The 21,139-nt window shown below is 41.9% G+C and overlaps 1 protein-coding gene across 3 annotated transcripts in view; it reads right to left on the minus strand.

Moving 5' to 3' along the window:
- Positions 1 to 21,139, minus strand: part of LOC310997399 (homeobox protein PKNOX2-like) — a 110,391-nt gene that overhangs the window by 24,791 nt on the left and 64,461 nt on the right. For all 3 annotated transcript variants that reach the window (XM_083987075.1, XM_083987076.1, XM_083987077.1), the window contains 2 exons: positions 20,199 to 20,305; positions 17,569 to 17,705 (listed from right to left, as the gene is read on the minus strand). In XM_083987075.1, the coding sequence (XP_083843201.1) occupies positions 17,569 to 17,705; positions 20,199 to 20,285 (224 nt within the window). In that variant the 5' untranslated portion in view covers positions 20,286 to 20,305. The remainder of the gene's footprint in view (positions 1 to 17,568; positions 17,706 to 20,198; positions 20,306 to 21,139) is intronic.

A 21,139-nucleotide genomic window follows, 5' to 3' on the forward strand; every position in this document is an offset into this window, starting at 1 on the left:
CAAAACAAATGTAGCGATTACCGGTGACAACAAATGACATGAAGTTGTTGACCCCGAGCATCAACATCATGATTTTATGAACAGCAAAATTTCAAAATAAAATACCACTAGCTACAGTAACAACAGTTTCACATCACACAATCACACAAGAAAAATGTCTTTGCTTCAATTAGATCTTTGTCGTGTTATCAAAAGATCATTTCCATGCTATTAGGAGAAATATTCTCATTAAATTATTACTTTCACATTTCTACATGTTGATAAAACTAGTACCGTCGAGAAAGAGTAGTTCAGGTTTCATCTACATCTGTTGCAACTGCTCATGTGTAACAGTTTTCTTTCTTAAATACATGAATAAAATATATGAATCTGAATTTGAGGTGTGAATGCACCCAAGAGAAGACCCAGTGCCTTTAAAAGTGGCTTATATATTTTGGGTAGGTGGCTGTAAAGGAGCAGGGGGAGGTGTCAGTTGATGTCAGTGACTGAGTCTCTGCTGTCTAATCCACTCTGACACCAAATCCACACAACAATTACACATATTCACACAAACAATAGAGAAGCAGCTCATGACAATAACACATAAAGGCTCATCATATGTTATTATGGGCTGTGCTGTCTCTGACTGGGTTTCAATTCAACATGAGCGAAGGTTTGTGTTGGAAAAGTCGTGTTGTAATGACAAAGAGGAGAGAGAGAAGCTGACAAAACTGATTGAAAGTGATGATGTATCTCTTTTATAAAATAACTGGTTTATGTTTAAAGATCATCATATTATCTTTTTGAAGGATTTTTTCACATTTACAGACAGAAATATAGACTGTCAACGAAATGGAAAATGTGAAAAACAGGCTGTGTGATGTGCATAAATAATGTATAGACAATATTTTTTACAACCTTGGAGTTTGGAGTGTTCCATAATAATATTTTTAAGGGATTGTCACTAAAGACTTGTTCAATTTTATAGTAGGTCTATAATTTTTCTTTTTTCCTGGCAGGCATGTAATGCATATACTTTGTGCAATAATACTGTAGGAGAAACACTGCCAATGCCATGTGGCCAATGACCAATGACATATGACATATAATGATATAAGAAGCATCTTGTCATAACATCAACATAATTCAGTTAAAACATGATATACAGGTACATAATGTATATAGGAACCGTTTTCTTTTCACAGTGGTAAGTATACGCCTCAGATTTACGCATGTCGTGGCAGCGACTATCCAACAATTAGCCACTGAGAGGCTAAGATTAACTTAATTAACATGATGCTCTGAGATGTTGTTGTAAAACTGAATGCAAATAAGATTCAATATAGTTTATCGTTTGCTTGTTTTTTGTTGTTTTTCTGGTTGCTGTAGAGTGAATTACATAATCATTTATTTATTGAGTTATGATATGTGCGTGTATAAGAGATATGTAATATGCACATACTGATGATATGTTTTGATCTATTTTTATGTCGTTAAATATATGTTTTGTTTGTAGATGTTGTTGAATATGTTATGTTTTTGTTGTAGTCTTGTTAAATAATAATAATGAAAAAACTGAATGCAAATTGCGGTCGACAGAAAGTGACGGGACCGTTACTCACTCCTTCTCTGCAAACAAAGAAAAAGCTACAACCTATTGATAACTGCCACTAGTGACTGAGTGACAGAGATGCAAAGTAATACGTTTCTCGCTCCCTCAGTGGTTGTGTGTGAATCAGACTAAAGATGCTAAATCATCGTCCAGGTGGTTGAGAGCTCTTTGTTTCTCACTTAGCAAAAAAAAAAAAAAAAAAAAATCTGATGTTTATTTTTATTGGCTGTGTGACATTTACCTGATCAGAAATCTGACGGTGGGGAATCAAGTGAAACGTGAATGTGTGTTTTATTACCACTGCAGCCGGGCGTGCTAATGCACCATCATCTTCCAGACTGGTAAATTTGCAGCTGTAATTCACGTTATGCATCTTTAATTCTGAGTGACTTGAGACAGTTCTTTATTTATTTTTTTTTTTTTTACAGCTCTTACATCAAACCGTAGCTACAGAGCAGCAGCGAGACTTTTATCTGCTATGTTGGTTCTGCCGCCGCCGCGTCTCTCAAACCAAAACAATAAAGCGCGACTCGTTCACTGATGTTGAATCTAATTAACATTCACAAGCAGGGAAGTACATTAGGCTGAAACTGCACATGTTCAACAGACTCTTCTGAGCAGAAATGTTACTTAACTGTGTAAACAAGTGCATGGTCAGAATTTCATCTTGACAACAGCAGCTTTGTAAAAGCTTGATGTGGACGACCGCATTAGCATGAAGCGTACATGTATTACATCTGCATTTGATTTTATTCATTGCTGCTGCAATTAATTCCCTTTCTTTGCTCACCAGTGGCCAACAACCAATCCAATGTCCATTATTCAACAGGTTAGGCTGAGCCCTTGAAACAATCATGATAACAAGATATTTTTCCTCCGTTTTCTCCTGATAACAAGATATCCTGTTACACTTTATAACATAAACAGTTAAGCATGAAAGACTGAATTCATCATTATGACACATGGATACTTATTAGTATGTAGTTTATAAACATATATAACACATTTAACTAACTGTATACTATATACTGAGTATCCATGTGTTATAAATGAAGAGTTCAGTATTTATTACTGCTTAACTAATGCCTAATAGTGTGTACTTATTATAAAGTGTTACAATATCAATATTTTTCCTCCGTTTTCCCGAGATGACGAGATAATTAATTTGAGAGATAATGAATGGAAAGTGATAGGCCTAATCCCAGTATGTCTGCTGTACTGTACGTCTGTCCGGTCTGGTTCTGTGGTCTGTCTGTCTGTCCAGCTAAAGGGCAGGATACAGAGACTCCTGGGAATCTGCTCTAAGCTGGTGGGTGTATCTGTGGAGAGTGGCTTTCTCCACAGTTGGACTGAGCACTCCCTGAGGCTGGCCAGGAAAATCACACTGGACCCTTCACATGTGTTAAATGAAGAGTACCAGCTCCTGCCCTCCGGGAGACACTTTAGGGTTCCACGCTGCAGGAAAAACAAATATGAGTTTTCCTTGTTTTCCTCCTTTGGAATGTGGGGATTGTGGAGCAGCACAAATTTCCGTAAGGACAATAAAGGTCTTTCAAGTTAAAGCAGAAGTAAGTGGTCCGGTCGTTTTGGCTAATGCTGCGTTCCAGGCAGGCTTTTGAAACCGTAAATTACAGCTTCAAGTCACAACTTACGACTTTGTAGCGTTTCAGGCAACCCACTCGTGTTTTTTCGACCTGTTTTACCGGTGAAAGTCACTATAACGGCCACTCGTAACTTCCGACCTGTGAAGTCGTACCAGATCGAACTGGTACGACTTCACAGGTCGGAAAACACGAGCTACGAGTTGCCTTGAACGCACCATAACAGTCCTCGTCCCTACGTCACCACATTCACGGCGTCCCTTGGCTGCACACACAGCCCTGCATGCCGTTCTCTCTCCTCATTGGATAAAAACTGTAGGATACGATAAATGTTTTCTCCTCGACTCAGAGCAGAGCAGAGTGACTGACAGACCCGTGTTTCGGTCCAAACACTCTATGTAAGTGATTGCTGTCGGAAGATATAACTATTTAAGACTTATATTAACACAAATATATCACTTACTTCTGCTTTAAGTTAAGTTAAGTTAAGGCCTGAGATTTCCATCACATGTGACATTTCACATTTCTTGCTGACTGAAACTCCTCGAAAACCAATGTAGGTAACTAGTTCTCTGTTTGTTTGAATTTGTTCTGATGTTTATTTTATTTTATCTCGGGAAAACGGAGGAAAAATATCTCGTTATCACGAGAAAACTGAGGAAATAAAATGTCTGTATGTGTATGACCCTTAAGGGCTTCTGTAACTTATCACAGGTCGACTGACGCAATTTTCTTCTCATACATTCCCATAGCGTCTCAGTGCATTAAACCTGTTGAAGCTCAGTGTCCATGCACTTCGGTGGGGCGGCAGAGAATCATTTGTTTCACTGCAGTGAAGGTAGACAGTTATTGGATGACTGGAGGATCTGTCTAAAGCCTGAATCCCTTTTTGATTGACAGCTACTGTATTTTGAAATATACAACGGCACCGGAGCATTTTCTAGCATAGTCCAGTCCCATTGCGGATTTGGCAAGTGAACTGGAGAGACAAACTTGCAGCTCACTTCTCGCTCTTGTTTGGCGACATAGCCCATTAACATTTAGGTAGAAACAAATGGAAACATTTTATGATGCAGGCTGAAAATCAGCTATCCCTCTTTGAAAGACCAGCAGCCGCCAATGTGTGAGGGAAGGAAGAAACATCCTCTGAGAAAAAACTGACATGTGCTCACTGCACATGTGTAAGAACATGTAGGTGTTTTATTGGAATTGTAGGCACCTTGTCTGTGGCTAGAGGCCAGGTGTGGGATTTAAGACAGAAAAAGGCTAATGCTATCAAGGCTATCAGGGTTTGCATGAGCAAACATGTATCCTTGACAACGTACCACCGCGCACAGTTAAACCCGGCCAACTCTGGAGCGAGCTAAAGAACACTACTAGCCTTCTGCGCTTTCTATGACCTTTACACAGGAAGTTGGGATTAAGGTAGATGGGGTGTGAAAAGGCATGCATTTTTATGAACGGGAACATAGCCGGATGTGTCTGCCCGCGAGTGAGTGTGTATGTGTGTGTGTTGGGTCGCACAAATGTGTGTTTTCCAGTCTCCCACTATACCTCCTCCATTCCAACCATCCTGAGCCCCCCCATGACGGCTGCCAGAAGCGGCAAGGTTCTATCTGCAGTGCGACGGAGTGGAGATTGCTGGCTGGGGGATCATTACAAGGGCCATAAAAGAGCGATTTACAGGACGGCCAGTGAGTGGAGTCAGCACAGCACCCCCCCTCCATCCCTCACCCTCCACACCCCACCCTCCAGCATGCACCATGCACCATGCTGGGTCACCAACGAAAAGAAAAGAAAAAAAAAAAGCCCAAAATGGCGGGGGAACGTTATGACTTAAACATGAAGGTGAAGCAACGTGGCAGCTTCTGGTGGCATCTGCTTTATGGTCACAGAGTCCAAGGTGCTGCTCGAGGGGGGGGGGGTCAGGACTAAAAGGTAGAACAGGACATGCTTTAGAGGCTGTAAAATTATTTTTTAACGCCGCAAAACATATTGTCAAGTCGGTTATTTAGATCCAGCAGCTGTTGTGGAGCAGGAACGAGTTCCAAGTGAGATTATTTTAAGATTAACACGGTACACTGCAAAAACCCAAACTCTTACCAAGAACATTTGTCTTATTTCCAGTCGAGACAACCTCATTGTACTTAAAATAAGACTCATCACATTAAAAAGAAGCTTGTTTTTATTCTTTTATTTCAAGCAAATTTTCCACTTGAAATAAGTAGAAAAATCTGATAGTGGAGCAAGTTTTTCTTTCTTATTACAAGCACAAAAAACTTGCTTTCACCGGCAGATTTTTCTACTTATTTTAAGTGAAAATTTGTTTGAAACAAGTGAAAATTATCTAAAAACAAGTTAATTTTTAGGTGATGAGTCTTATTTTAAGTGGAAAGAGGTTAGTTTGACTAGAAATTAGACATTTTGACAAGAAATAAGACAAATATTCTTAGAAAGATTTTGGTTTTTTGCAGTGTTCAATCCCAGCTGGATCCTTGTCTTTGTCTTTCCTCCATTGTTTAAGTGAGTCGTGTACATGAACTGAGCAGACTGAGGCCCATTAACATGCATCTCAGTTGATCCAATCACCAGTGGACAGCCTACACCTAGCGTTAAAATGCACCTCCACTTGCATCTCCAGAGAGCACTTTACATATAGGCTCTCACTTCCCTGCCCTTAATGCAAATATATAGGTACTGTATGAACTGATGTTTTTAACAAGCTTGGTAGACAGGTCTGAACAGCTCTACAGTGAAATAACATTCGATAGGCCTATATATTAAAAAATACTATATAATATAGTATAATATTTCAGGTTTGTAATGGAACTGTGTTGGGACTAATGAGACTGTGGCAGGGGACATCAGTAGAGCAAGTCCTTCATTATGGTCAAGGTACATTTACGTTCACACTATAGGGAAGTCCAAATTAGGTTTTTTTTTCTGCCACCGGTACTGATCTCATCTCATCTCTGAGTGAGATCGGCCAATACAGAGCCAACAATGATCAGTACTATTGGCTGCAGGGCTCCAAACTGCAAAGCAGGCGCAAGTATTGTTTGAGAGTGTGTGTGTTGGATGATCATAATTCATAAGGATTTTTGGTAGTTCAGTTTCCTGAAGAGTGCACATCCAGACAAGGACAGAGACGCTGAACACACCAAGAACAAGCTGCAGTGCTACGTAGTGTGAATGTAACAAAGTGGCCAATTCATGGCAGACAACTCTAGACTTGTTACAAAGTCGACGCAATTTGAGGTTATAGTCCAGCAATTCAGGCTCAAAACCTGCTGGTGAATGACAGACAGAGAGACTGAGCCCCTCCCTCCCTACTCTGTTCAGAAGGAGAATGGAATGGACACATTCAACTTCGAGCCAGATGTTAAACTGGGCCGCAGCTCAGATCACATCCTATTGTAGCTTTTAAATCTCCCAGTAAACCCAGCAGCAGATGAGTGTAGCACACAGCCGCTAACAGAACAGACAGCTAAATTCTACACTCATAAAAATTATTTAGCTCCGGTTGCTGACAGCACATGGACAGAGAGAGAGTTAGAGAGAGAGAGTGTGTGTGTGTGTGTGTGAGATATTTCTTCTTCAGAGCAACAGGGAAAAGTGAGAAATGTCCATAAATCTGCTACTGCCATTCATTCCCATTCTGATGCTTCACTCCAGCCAGGTGTGTTACCATGGTTACCGTGACGCTCTGTGTCTTTCCGTCGCTCTGCAACTTTCCCATCATGGGTCAGTAACAGGTTCATGACTGCTACCCGAGCGCATCACTGAAATCTAGTATCTAGATATAATTACATGCTGTTTTAACAGAGGCCTCGAGCCTCCTCCATGAAGAAAGAGGCTGAATTTATCCTTTTAAAATAAGAGGCTGCGACCGGTGACTGGAGCCCTGTTGTTGCTGATAGTCACATGGTCTCCACGTGGCCAACATGTTGTGTTGAGGTTGAAAATCAGCCAATGACAACGGTTGCAGCCACATGTACAGAACAGTGAGTGGATCTGAGACATGTCTTCAGTGTGTCTTCACACCAAAACATTTTTTTAAAGGTGTTCAGAAAATAAAAATGAATTTGAGCCCACTATCTTAAAATGTGTGTAATCACTCATCTATCAGACGACATAGCCCAAACTTTGTGCAAATTCTATTTTAGAGTAAATCCGGGGTGAAAGTGGGGTAGTTTTTTTTTGCATTGGATGATGCAGGCGCGTGAATTATGCGTCATGTTGCTCACAATTCATCAGCCAATGATATCAGATGATAGTTGTCAAACGGCTACTGTTGTTGCGATATAAACGTCTGAGAAAAAACTAGCTAGGCTACTAGCTAAGTTAGCAAGCAATAACGTAGCTAACAGTTAGCTACGTTAGCTAAACACACGGTGTCCACACACACCGAAGTGGACAACATCCAATCAAATTCCTTCGAAACAGTGTATCCCGCCCCAAACATTGAATGTCCCACTCACTCGATAACGCCCAATCAAAATTGTTTTCCTTACTCCTGTAAACTTGTGCAGGACAAACAGGACGGCCATTTATGAACACCTTTAAGGCTCCTGTGTTGTTATTAAAAAAATGCTGATTCATACATTTAGCAATTAGGCTACAGACCTGCACTGTCATACCTTTTGGTATTTACAGTAAGTCCAATATTTCCTCTTTTTCTCCTCTCTTTTAACTCAGATTTTGGTTCATTCCTTTGAGATGTTTGGATTGTAGCTGCACTCACAACCTAGCCTACAGTAGCCTACTAACTTTGTCATTGCTGTCAGTTTCAATTCCACACACACGCACACAGCCGCTAACAAAATGAAAGCACGACCAAAAAGCCAGCTCTCAGTCAGAACACTCACACCTACAGTACTCTCTCATCACATGTCTAACACCAATAGCCTTACAGTGTTAAATGGTCAAAAGCTCCACAGCAGTGACCAAATGGAACCTTGTGATAAACCTTTTTTGTGAGCTAATGTTTCTCTGATCAAGAATGGTCTTTCAATTTTTTCGATTTTTTATCCTTGAAGGTTGAGTTTTATCACTAAAATGTGAGTTTTGGAGGTTTTTCTGTCAACATCGACGATGACGACAGCGATGTTAAACCTGCAGTTGCAGAGGTGTGTGCACGAAAAAAAAAAACAAGCTGGAATCAAAGCGGCACAGTCATCTAAGGAACAAGTCATGTTTGCCTGTTTTCGCAATAATCTGGCAGGCCACCAAGGGGGTACAGAGAGAGGTGGGGGTGGGGTTGGAAGGTATGTGTTTATGTGAATGTGTGTGTGGGGCGGAGAGAGAGAGAAAAAGATGGAGTTCCCTCCCTCCTTCGCTCTCTCTCTGCTTGCACCCCACTGTTTGCCAGCTAATCAGGCCTGCTGTACCCGCGTATATTAGAAGGCGCTTCGTGGTGGAGCCCTGCTGTTTCTGCTCCCAAAAAGGGCTCTGTTTCCCCGGGCTACATGTCTGAAGCACACCCAAACGTGCACACACACACACACACACAGGTACTGTACACATGTACGCCCACACACAAAGAACCCTCGGCACAAATCTGAATAAACCCATGTCTCCTTTTCTCCTCGTTTCAAACTCTCCTTTTCATTCCCATGTCTGGTCCTGAACCTTTACTTTTTGGTTTCTTGTTCTTTTGAAGCCTCCTGAAGCAAAAGGCTGAACACACACGCACACACACACACACACACACACACACACACACACACACACACACACACACACACACACACACACACACACACACACACACACACACACACACACACACACACACATAGATATATTTATATTTATTCATTTATAGCATGAAAAATTGAATAATTATAAGTAAATAGCTGTGCCCATTTCCATGAATGCATGACTCATGTCTGCAGTTTCCCTTTTCAGACCTCACAAACATCAGCAGTCTGTTGTTTTTCCTTGTCTTTCCAGAGGCATTACTGAACAGCTGCTTCCCTCTACGTTTTCTGTGGGCTACTATTGTGCCAGGTACAGATAATGCCGATTACCAAACATAATGATAATAATAATAATAGTAATAATAATAGTACTATTATTATGATGAGGAAATAAAATTCTGGCCTTCCTGTTTCATCCAAAGTCAAGCAGCGAAGGAAAGCCATAAAAACGTGTATCTGAGAGAAACAGCCAATAAAACCACTTGAGCTCGGACACGGTTTCCTGCGTTCAGCGGCAGCTGAGCACCAACACATGCTGACCCGCTAAATGGCGGAGGCACGGCCCTGTTTTAAAGCCCCGTCGGACGGCGAGAGTGTTCGCGCCGCTGGAGGAGCAGCACAGTGGTCGTGGATGCATTGATGCACTGTGGCGGGGAGGATAAACAGACTTTATGGTGCATTACAGAGGCACACAAACAACACGGGGGGAAAGCAACAAAAAAAAAAGCACAAATGTGGCCAATGCCGTTCTCGGATGTGTCAAATTAAAAGCTTTGCCTCCTGTCGTGCACGACACGAGCGGTCTTCAAATTTTCACGTCTATGCCAGCATAAACACAGGCCGGATTCTGTTTTTTTTTTTTTTTTGTATCTCTTGTAGTATAGCGAGTGTTAGCATGACAGCGGGTTAACCTTCCCACAAATACACACAAACCCTTAAATCCAGTCTCAATGTAGAACACCCTGGCTGACCGGCATGAGAGAGGCTTTCAGCAAAGACCCACTATGGAGAGGAGTGAATGATAAAATGCACCATACAGGGCTCTGCACTGCAACACTGGAATCTTTGTGAGAGGATCCCCCCACTGTCAACACAGAATAAATCCAATTTGACTGCTGATCTCTCCCATGCAACAGAACGTGTTACAAATAATGAAAAACTGATGAATATGTTCTTGTAAGACATGAATCTGAGGAGCAGGTTGTGTCTTCTATAACAATACAACAGACATGAACAGTGCATTGATTCATGAAGGCATGCTGGATATGGGTCTTACTGTATGCAGCAGTGTGTGAGTAAATGGTGCATGGATTTGTGGTTATAGGCAGCTTTTAAAGTCTTACTGATCCCTCATAGTGCTTTACAATACAATACAATATAATACTCATACATAGAGTATCTCACCTAAACACACTCAGAGGGAGAGCACGTGCTGTTGTGGTCAAGACCTAACCTGAGACCGAGTCAAGACCAAGACCAGCTTATACCCAGGCCAAGACTTATAGGGGGGTATAGACCAAGACCAAGACCATTTTCAACTAGACCATTCCTGTGTTCAGCACCAGTCCTCATAATAATCATGTGGCTTGATATTTACATTATTCCTCAGCTAAAAAGAAAAGATCATTTTATATAAAATAGTAAACAGAGTAAAAATGTAGATGATTCTGATACAAGAATGGTATTGAGACCAAGTAGCACATATTACAACACTGCCTCTTCTGTTCTATTTGTTTTGTTTTTTTTAGTTTGAGAAATTCTTTTTGTCTCATGGAGCGTTTTTCTTAACTCTAGGATACAATTCCCCCGTACAGGTGATTAGCCTGGTGTCAGTTGTAGCAGTGTGGCTGTAGTCAGTCAGCAAAGACAGTGAGGGCGACCGTCAGGGCGACGCTACATGCAGCCTCTTAGGAAGACCAATCGCTATTCAAGGTCTTTTGTGCCCTCGGCCATTAGTTTGTTGAATGCTCAGCTGGCTTGAAGCTGTAGTTTTTAGTACTGTTGTTGACAATGTGTTTTTTTTTTTACGTATATTGCCCTTTCATGTATTTATTACATTTTTGTATTTTATCTTACTTGATCTCAAACTTGCAAATTTGCACTGTCCTTGCACTTCCTCCTCAATTGTATGTACGTATGCTTGTGTATGTGATTATGGTGTGGCGGTCAGTTGTAGAAACAGAATTGCCCTATGGGATAAATAAAGTAATCTCAACTCAACTCAACTCATTTGCATGTAAGCACTGTAACTGTCAGCATGTTAGCTCGCTGACTATCAGTAATAACAGCTCTACATCAGATGCACATGTTGAAAGTTTAAACTGGACTTAAAGGGATAGTTCAACCAAAATTCAAATTTCACTCATTATCTACTCACCCTCATGTCAACTAAGAGCTGTGAGAATTTTCAGAGTCCTCCGTGCCTTCTCTGAGTTACGGGGGGGTCCGCGCAGCAGTATTTGTCCATATAATGGTTGTGAATGGATACCACTTTTCTTCGTCCAAAAAGACACACCAAAAAACATCCAAATACCTCCATAGTGCTCGTCTGTAATGTCCCTCTGGTATTGAAGCCCCAACATGAGAAATTGTTCCGCCGGTCAGTGCAAATCCCGAGAGATTTGCACTGACACAGGAAGAGCAGTGAACTGAGACACTGGGAGCTTCTACTACAAACAAGCTTAAAATATAGACTTATTTAATTTTTTTCGGAACAATTTCTCATGTCGGGGCTTCACTACAAGAGGGACATTACAGATGAGAACTATGGAGGTATTTGGATGTTTTTTGGTGTGTCTTTTTGGACGAAGAAAAGTGGTATCCATTGACAACCATTATATGGACAAATACTGCTGCGTGGACCCCCCCGTAACTCAGAGAAGGCACGGAGGACTCTGAAAATTCTCACAGCTCTTAGTTGACATGAGGGTGAGTAGATAATGAGTGAAATTTGAATTTTGGGTGAACTATCCCTTTAAATAACAGGAGGAACAACACATCTGCCAAAATGGACTTGGCCTCCTCCAGTCACAGGGCTTAACAACACCTAACCACCATCACCCATTCACTCACACTGGTCACTGATGGAGTCAGGGATCAAACCACTGCAACCTAGAAGCCACACCTCCCACCCCACAACTCCTGTGTAATAGGCCTACGGTGCCTGTGAGGACTTCAAAAAGAATACACCAATCCTCCTGTTTATTTCCATCTCCCAATAGTTTCTCCATGTAAAGCAAAGGAGCAGTTAACTCAAGCAAACTCATGGTTGTGCGACCTCAAAGCGGTGCGTTCTGGTAAATAAAGCTCTTCTACCGGAGTTGTTTCAGGGCATCGCAAGGACATTTCTGTTAAATGAAAAGAAAAAACATCAACAAACAAAATAAAAAAAAGGATTATTATGATGTCTCTTTCAATTAAGTGCATGTTTCCATCTCCGAGTCGAATCAGCCTCCATCAGCTGCGAACACTACATCCCACCAACCTGCAAAACAAAACCCTCACCGGCTTTTTTAATAAGATGCAGAGAATCCAGAAGGATCTTTATAGTAAATGCCACAACTCATTAGGCTAATTACCCTATCACACATTTACTCCGCTGCTAATAACAAAGTAGGCAGAGAGACAGAGAGAGGGATAGAGGAAACCACACATCTCCTCATGAAGTTGGCATTCTAGCAATTAGTGAAAAGAACCATTAAAGCCCCCACACACACACACACACACACACACACACTTCCTGAGCGGAATAATTAAAGAAAAATGGCAGCGACACTGATTCTCGCTGCTTTTCTCTTTTCAAAGTCGACGGCCCCCATATGAGGCAGGAACACCGGGCGGATCAGACTTCTATTAAAACACGAGAGCTATTTGTGTCTTTTTGTATAATTCCACTCACCGCGGGAGAGACGGTGACTTGTGAAGTCAAATTTAATTTCCGTTTATAACAAGGTAACGAGGTGCGTTTAGTCATTAGCTCCTCGGACGGACAAAAAAAAAAAAAAACAATTCCCAAATTCTTTCGGTGCTCTGCCTCCTCTGAATGCAGAGCGGCGAGTATATTTTCACTTCAGAGCTGCAAAAATAATTACATTTACACGCACACATGCCGGTGAACCCTCCGCTCCTGTTGCTCCCCTGAGCTCGGCGCTGCTCTGACGCCGTTGATCACAACATTTTAATTGGCCATCACACACATTTACAGACTCAGCTGGCTCCGTATTCTACCACAGCGCCGTTTAAGTCGGCTTCCCATCTCAGCCGCTGCACCCTCGGCGCCCCCGTAGTGTCACATAAACACACAGATAACATACAGCATGCAAACTAAATGATACTTAAATCTTTAAAAAGGTTGCTTTAGTGGACAGATATTCACTTAATGTTAGAAAATGTGTAGTTAAAGGAGCGTTTTACATATAAAATGATGTCGACTTTATTATGGCGCCAACGCAGCAGCTAATGTCTTCTGTGGGTCTGGGGGACGACAAAGCAGAGCAGGTGGAAGCTAAATTGAATTGGGTGTTGTTGCTCAAGGACGCAAGGGCAGCCGTCATTATGAATCAATGTCTTCCTACCACTTAGGGGCCTCGCTGTAGTTTTACAAGTTTGAGGGGGAGATGCGGGCCTTTTAGTATTTTTTTTATTTTTATTTTTTTTACCATTTATCCATTAGCATGTGGCTGCGTGTTAATGGCAATTTATGATGCTTTAAAACTCATCTGGTGAAAAAAACAAAAGCCTCGAGAGGTTTCATCGAGCGACGGCAGCTTGCTACGTTTACGGTTGCGTTGGAGTGCTGTGGTTGTGACTGTCGCTTTAAGAAAAAAACACAGCACAAACAGCATATTATTTCTGCTGGGCTACACCTACACTTGTGAATTTAATGACATTGATTATATTACAGTGTGTCACTGTTATATATCTTGTGGACCTCTGGCCCCTAGGAGGTCTTTTGCCTCCTACCAGGCTGTTGCCTCCTAGCAATTTGGCCTGGTTAAATAAAGGTTGTTGATGATGATGTTGATGATGATGAAGATGATGATGTTACCCTATGAATGAGAAGAGAAAGGAGACCCCCCCCACACTCTCCCTAACTACCAACAGTTCTATTTACCACCATAATAAGCAGCATGACAAGAAACCGAGCTGTCGATCACAGAGCAGCTCCCACACATGATACAACAACAGCGTCATTACAATCAGCTGATCAGTGTGTGTGTGTGTGTGTGTGTGTGTGTGTGGCAAAACTGAATCTAGAAATATCCTACTAATATGTTTTCTACATCAATGGGAAAACAGGTCAAACATAGCAGTGACATGCAGACGCATCGGCGATCAATTTATGATACAGTAGCTTTTTAAAAACATAACATAACAACAAAGTTATGGAGGCAGAGCAGATATGCATCGATATAAATAAGGATCAGCCTATAGAAACACACATTATCACCAATATCATCCCCAATAGATCACCAATAACACCATCTATCAGCACATCACTGCCCTCAATCTTTATCCTACCCTTTTCTTTTTGTATACAGGTCATATAAAATGTTAATTACTCAGCCTTCGACGTGTTTAACGACATGTTCTTTCCCACTTCGCGTGGAGCCGTTTCTCTTCTTCTACCGTGCATGTTAAAAACTGCTCTACATTAATTAACACGCTTGAAGAAGGGGGGAAAGACAGATCTGGGCTCTTATAGAGGCACTCCAACCAGGCAACTAATAAAGTACATTAGCATTATTAACATTAATGTATTCTCCGCAGAAGACAACAAGAGAGCTGAGAGCACATTTAAATACACTTCTAAATAATGAGCTCTATACAGTATGCAGTCGCTGGAGTCGTTCTTGTTGTGTTTTCTTGCTGCTGAGAGCGTGTTTTTCTTTTTTTTTTTTTCCTATTCCATATGTGGTTTAGTGGCGGGAAAGAGGAGAAAAGTGGAGGTTGAAGCCCCATGTGCAAGTAGAAGAGGGGCTGATTTACTGATTTGGACTGCTCCTCTACCCCCCCTTCACAACCACCACACCGAGCTGCTTCAAACATGGCTGCTCACATCAAAGGCAGCCGTGTATCTCAGAGGAGCTGCTAAGGACTTTACAGAAACTCGCCTCAGGCCCGAGCACAGGGGGGGGCTCGCGCTACCTCAGACGGCGGCGTATAAAGCGGATACCCGTGGGTGGGACCCGAGGAGCCGGGGACAGGCGGGGGCTCCGGCGCAGTCTTGCAGCGTCATCATCGTGGGTTTACTTCACGGGGGCCATGCAAGCAGACGGAGCAGAGCCAAGGCTCCCGGTGCTCATTTGGCTCTACAATTCTAGTTTTGTTGTCGGTGTGGTGCCTACACCAGGAGAACACCCAGCGCGATTAAAAATGTCTGTATTTTGAATAATTTACCTCATAAATAGATAATACAAGCTCATTATAAGGGTGCATCAATATTCTAGTGATAAGCTGAGAGGAGTGAGGTGTTTTTTTTATATATATATATTTTTTCACTGGTGTTTTGCACTTCACCCAGCAGTGATTTTTTTTTTTCCCGTTCTCCTTTTTACACCTAACAGCGTGCTGCCTTTGGGGGTTTTCACATGGTAAATAAAAGCACAAAAGTCGAAAACTAACTGGAAATATCAGTGACATGATCTGTACACATCCTAAATTAAAGGAAACATAAAAAAAGGTGAAAAGCTCCTCCGCAGTTCAGTGTGGATTGACAGACAACATGACTCAATAGCAGGGGTGTTGCTAACAATTATGCTCTACTGGGGCACAGCGCCCCCCCCGCCCCCAACCACCACCACCATCACCACCATACATACACACACACATACACGACCCTCCTTACGGCCATACCACACTACTCCTGTTAAAGGCAAAAATATAGAGAGCTTAAAGGGATACTTCACCCAAAATCGATAATTCACCAATCATCTACTCACCGTCATGCCAAGGAAGGGTTTGGAGAATTTTCGGAGTTATCAAAACGCTTTTGGAGTTCCAGGGGGGGTCCGGCTGGCAACAGATTTTCATATAATGGCGGTGGATAATGCTCACTTTTGAATCGTCCAAAACACACACTATGAAAAAACTGAATACCTCCATACTGCTCGTCTGTACTGACCCAAGTGACTGCAACATGAAAAAGTTGTTCCTTGTTGTAGTAGTAGCTCCCAGTGGCTCTGTTGATGATTGTGCGCATGCACAAGATTTGCTGCGAGATGTTCGTAAACCACTGGCTGTATGGTGTAAACATGTAAGAACATCTCGCAGCAAATCTTGCGCATCTCACGCAGCCACTGGTGAGCACAATCCGCTGCCATTATATGAAAATCTGTTGCTAGCTGGAACTCCAAAAGCATTTTGATAACTCAGAAAGTTCTCCAAACCCTTCATTGGCATGACGGTGAGTAGAAAATAGTAGAAAAAATTGGTGAATTATCAATTTTAGGTGAAGTATCCCTATCTAAGTATCTAATGGCGGTATCATACAGCCTGTATACAGTATATCAACATGTTCAGTGGCAGAAAAAGGGATAGGCTACACTAACATCCAAATAACAACAAAAAGTACTTGCATCATAAGATCCCTTCATCTACATTACCAATTAAAAACTGATTAATTCTGGAAATCGATATTTCAATTCAGTCTCAACTGTGTTTGCTTATTCTCTAAGCATCAAAGTGTACCGCATAGGACAATCACACTGGGGCTCGTCCCCCTGTATAAGGGTCTGGTGACACCCCCTGCTCAATACTGTTACCCAGCTTTAAAAAGTCTAACATAATACACAATTGTTTAAAATTGTTAACACATTGCCTGTGGTGGGTGGGTCAGCGTGTTCTCCCTCAGCACTGAGTCACTTCACCTGCACTGGTTGATGAGGTCTCTATGACTTGAAGAGTGATGCTTACCTTTGAAAATGACTGTTGGCGTGAAAGAGAAATAAATTATGTTTTAAAATTAAAGTCTGGAGTCAGGCTGAAAGCTCACACAAAACAACTCTGTTTGATTTCAAAAATCATTTTGAAAATATGTTGTGATGTTTCCTTTATTTTCTTGTTTGATTTTTTTCATCATCCATTTACTCATTGTCTCAGCCTAATGATGACAGACACGGGAAGTTAGAGTCAGAGAGCTGCTGCTGCTGTATTATACATTTATTTTAAAGACAATTTATTAAAAATTCAAAGAGCAAATCGAGGGTGCTTTCTGCTCGCCTTTGATGAGTGAACACATTCACTGAAGGTGCTCTTTGGTTTAAGAACGACACTAAGTGAAAATTGAAGGATGCACCCTTCAAGTGCAATTTTCAAAAGCTTTTATGTCATGCCAGTTTAAGCGCACCATATTAAAAAAAATCAGCACCACTGCTTGTGGCCTTCGTCGGCGAGCAGCGCGTCAAGTCAATTTACTGCAATTTCTTAAAGCACAGCATGAGGCTAGAGAGAAAATGCAGTAATTGTTTCACAGGAGGAACAAGTGAAGGGACTTTCAAGAGCTGAATGCTGCATTCAGCTATAGCTACTTAGACATTTCTATACCAAGTGATTAACAAATGCACAAATGAAGTTGTGTTTAATTGCTGTTTGACCATGATACTAGCTCTATGTTAACTGTGGTGCGTTCACATAGATAAACAGACATTTAAATGATGCATAAACTTGAACCAACCTGTAAACAGCCCTTTTGTCAGACTCAAGCTGGGCCTGAGGGTCGAGGGTCACACTGACAGAGGTATTTCCTGTTGTGGTGGCTGCTGGGATATGGACCTGTGGGGTCTTGGTGTTCTGCTGAGTGGTGCCCGTCATCTGGGGATTAAAAAAAACAACAATAATATTAATATTAGCCACAAAATGACCTTGAATTTAAAGGTTATAGCTACAACTTATTCATCAAAACGATTCACTTTTCAAAAATAATACATCCACAGAATGTCTTGAGGAGTGCAGAATAAAAGTAATAATTTTACTTTTATAGTTTGTAAATAATTGTTTTATAAATTTTGACGGGTCCAAAACATATAAATATTTACATCTGGTTACGTTGGAAACGTCGACATTCGATCTCTGAGCCAACAGCATTAATTGATAATTGATGTCACGAGGCGGAGCTCAGGGGGAGCCAGATCTTGATAACTCTGTGGAGAAATGGTATTGTGTTAATGCTAATGCTAATGCTAACTAACGGTCAGCCGGTACTGTAACGTTTACGGTGCAGGCGTGATGCTGCGGGTTTGTCTGGTTTGTCCGCAGGTGAGTTAGTGTGAAATGATTTAAATGTGTTTACAGTCCACTGTCAACACCGGAGCTGCTGCTCGTTAAATAGGTACAGTTATAGCGTTAGCTTAGCTTTAGCTACTAGCCATTCCAGTATTGGCGTATCTAGCAACCAGTGCAATTGAAGGTTGGAGCGAGAGTGGGCGAGTGTGAGTGCAACACCTACTGGCCGGGAGGAATTAAACTTGTAGCTAACACCTTTAAATATTTAATGAAACTAATTTGATTGAATACCATTATAGTTTTCCAATGGGATTCATTTTAAGTGGGTGGGAGTGAGAAATCTCACACGGACAATCTGTATTCATATGTGTATGTACACAAAAAATTAATTAGCTTTAGTATTAGGGTCACATGATCACAAGGTTTGCTCCCGAGCACCAGGATGAGCGTGTGGCTCCTTGTAATTTTTTAATCACTTTAAAAAGCAGTAAGGTGCAACAAAGACTGTAAATGAGGCCGGAGCTGGAACCAGTAATTGTTGCTAAACAGGTCAGTAGCCTTGTAATGAAGCTGTTACAGTAAACCAATCAGCCAGGACGGATTATGTAACTGAGTGAGGCCCTCTCAGGTCATATATAGTGTTGAGTTAAATAAGTCTAACCCTAGTCTAAATGGTCATTTTATATTTAGCAATAGGGCAGTGAGTGTGTTCACAGCTGCTCTTAGATTCCTGCTGCTTCTGCTGCATCCTGGATTCTCCTGCTCTGGACCACAGCACCTCCAGGGGTGGGGGTGTGAGGGGGGGGGGGGGGGGGGTTGAAGTTGGACTCATTAGAGAACGTGTTAAGTTGCTGTGTTGTGATTCGGGCTGCGGGGGCGGACAGAGGAGTGACATGCTTTACAAACACAACCCCATTGTCTTCCTCGTCCTTTAGCCCACTTTCCTCCTTCTCATTCCTTCTCTCGGAGGAAATGAGTCTAACAACCCCCATTTCCCCCTGCCTCTTTTTTTCAGTCAGGGGTGGGGTGGGAGGAAGCTTCAAGTCTTAATCCAAGCACCAAATGGAAAATAAATTAGCTTCTTCACACTTAACTAGCTCTCATTTGCATTTGCCGAGTGCGCAGACTTGCAGCTCGGGAGCTCTCCCCTGGCACTAATCCTCCGGGCCGCGGCAGACTGAGGTGGTGCGGACAAGGAGGAGGGTGAGGGCGGTGGGTCAGATGAACCTGCATCTAGCTCCACCTCGGCAGGATGGTCTGTGGTGTGAGACAAAGCCTGTGTCCAGCCACACTTAATTACTCTGACCTGTTGGTGGCATCGTGCGCTGTGCTGCAACGCTGCAGGCTGGGGCTCGTCCTTTTTTATTCTTACATCACTGCGTTTCACTCTTAATTTCAGTCATGGCGATTATAAAATCAACTTATTATTAATTTTAGCATTTACCTAGACCCATATTGTGTTTGCTCACTTGTCGTTTTTCTAAATATCAAAGCAAAAGGGTGTCTAAAGGAGAGAAATATGACATAATTCACTGTGATATTAACTATAATATTAACTTCCTTCCATCTGGACCTACGGTGTAAATGTCATTCGTAATCTCCCATGAAAACAAACAAACACTTCACTTTACAAATTTAGTTTTATCATCTTAAACAGAAGCAGACGTCACTGATTTAATGGTTTCTTGCACACACACACAAACACACACACATACACACATGAAAAAAAAAAAATCAAACTTCAAGCACAATAATCATGACTAAACAATCAAATTTAAAAATCTTCGGGAGAAAAATATCATTATTCATTATTCGCCGCTCAGCGCTAATCTGCTTCAACTAATTAACCTTCATCACATTCTGATCTTATTATCTGATCCATGAGTCAGATTGGTGCAAAGAACTGAGCCTCGCATGTAAAAAGAAAAAAAGAAAAATCTACTGAAATAACCCAAACAGGGAAACAGTGTGTGTATGTGTGTGTAAGAAGAAGTTCACACTCATATCTTCATTCATTCATACACTAGCTGCTGCTGCTGCTATAGGATGAGCTGGTACAGTACTGTATGTCAAACCTCTGACCTGTTGGCTCTCCTGGTACGATGGTGGAGGAACACTCTGGGTGGCCATCATAGTCACTGCAGGTGCTGGGGACACATGTTGCATCATGGGATAGCTTCACTTTGAGACTGGTAAGGAAACAAAAACAAAAAAAAAGAGAGGAAAAGAGAGAAGAACATGACTCCAGTGCAAGGCGTGATTGTAAATTCTATTACAGCAGCAGCCACCAGGTGCTGCTATAATTAAATAATAGCAAATGGGATTCTCACGCAGCATCTCTCACTCTCTTTCACTCTCTCTCTCTTTCTTTCCTCTCCCACTTCTCTTCTCCTTCCTCGTTTACTAATTTATTTTCTTTTGCTCGGTCTCCCATCAGTCTCCCTCTGCATGTGTTGCATAGAGCCGGGATGATGTATTAACACCGAGCTGCTGCCAAGCAGAAAGAAAACAAAGCAAACACAAACTCAGTGACAGAGCCCTCCACTGATATATTTCTTTTTTCTTTTTTTTTTTTCTTTTTACATACCAGCAGGTTCATAATGACACCGCAAACAAACCCGACCACTTGTTTACCAATTACAGCCAGCTATGCTTGTTTACTAATTACAGCTGGCTTTAAAGGAATGCATCGTGGCAGAGTCACCTTGGTTTGTCTGGGTGTGTTATAGCTGCTGCTGCTGCTGCTGCTGCTGCTGCTGCTGGTGTTGTTGTTGCGCTGTTACCAAGCCAATCAAGAGGGCTAATTAGGGCTCTTGTTGGTGGGCTAATTGCTATTGGCTGGAACCCCACAGGGCTGAGGGCCGTACCCTGTAGAAATGCCGCTGTAACCGTCGCTCCCACCCCCACTGAAGGAGCTAATTGTGTTACACACACCGACGCACACACACATATATACACACAAAGACCCCTACCATTGCCCTAACTTACTATAGGCAAGCACAGCAGGTGCTCCATCCTGAAGC

Source organism: Trachurus trachurus (assembly GCF_905171665.1).
Source record: "Trachurus trachurus genome assembly, chromosome: 14".
NCBI classification, from domain to species: domain Eukaryota; kingdom Metazoa; phylum Chordata; class Actinopteri; order Carangiformes; family Carangidae; genus Trachurus; species Trachurus trachurus.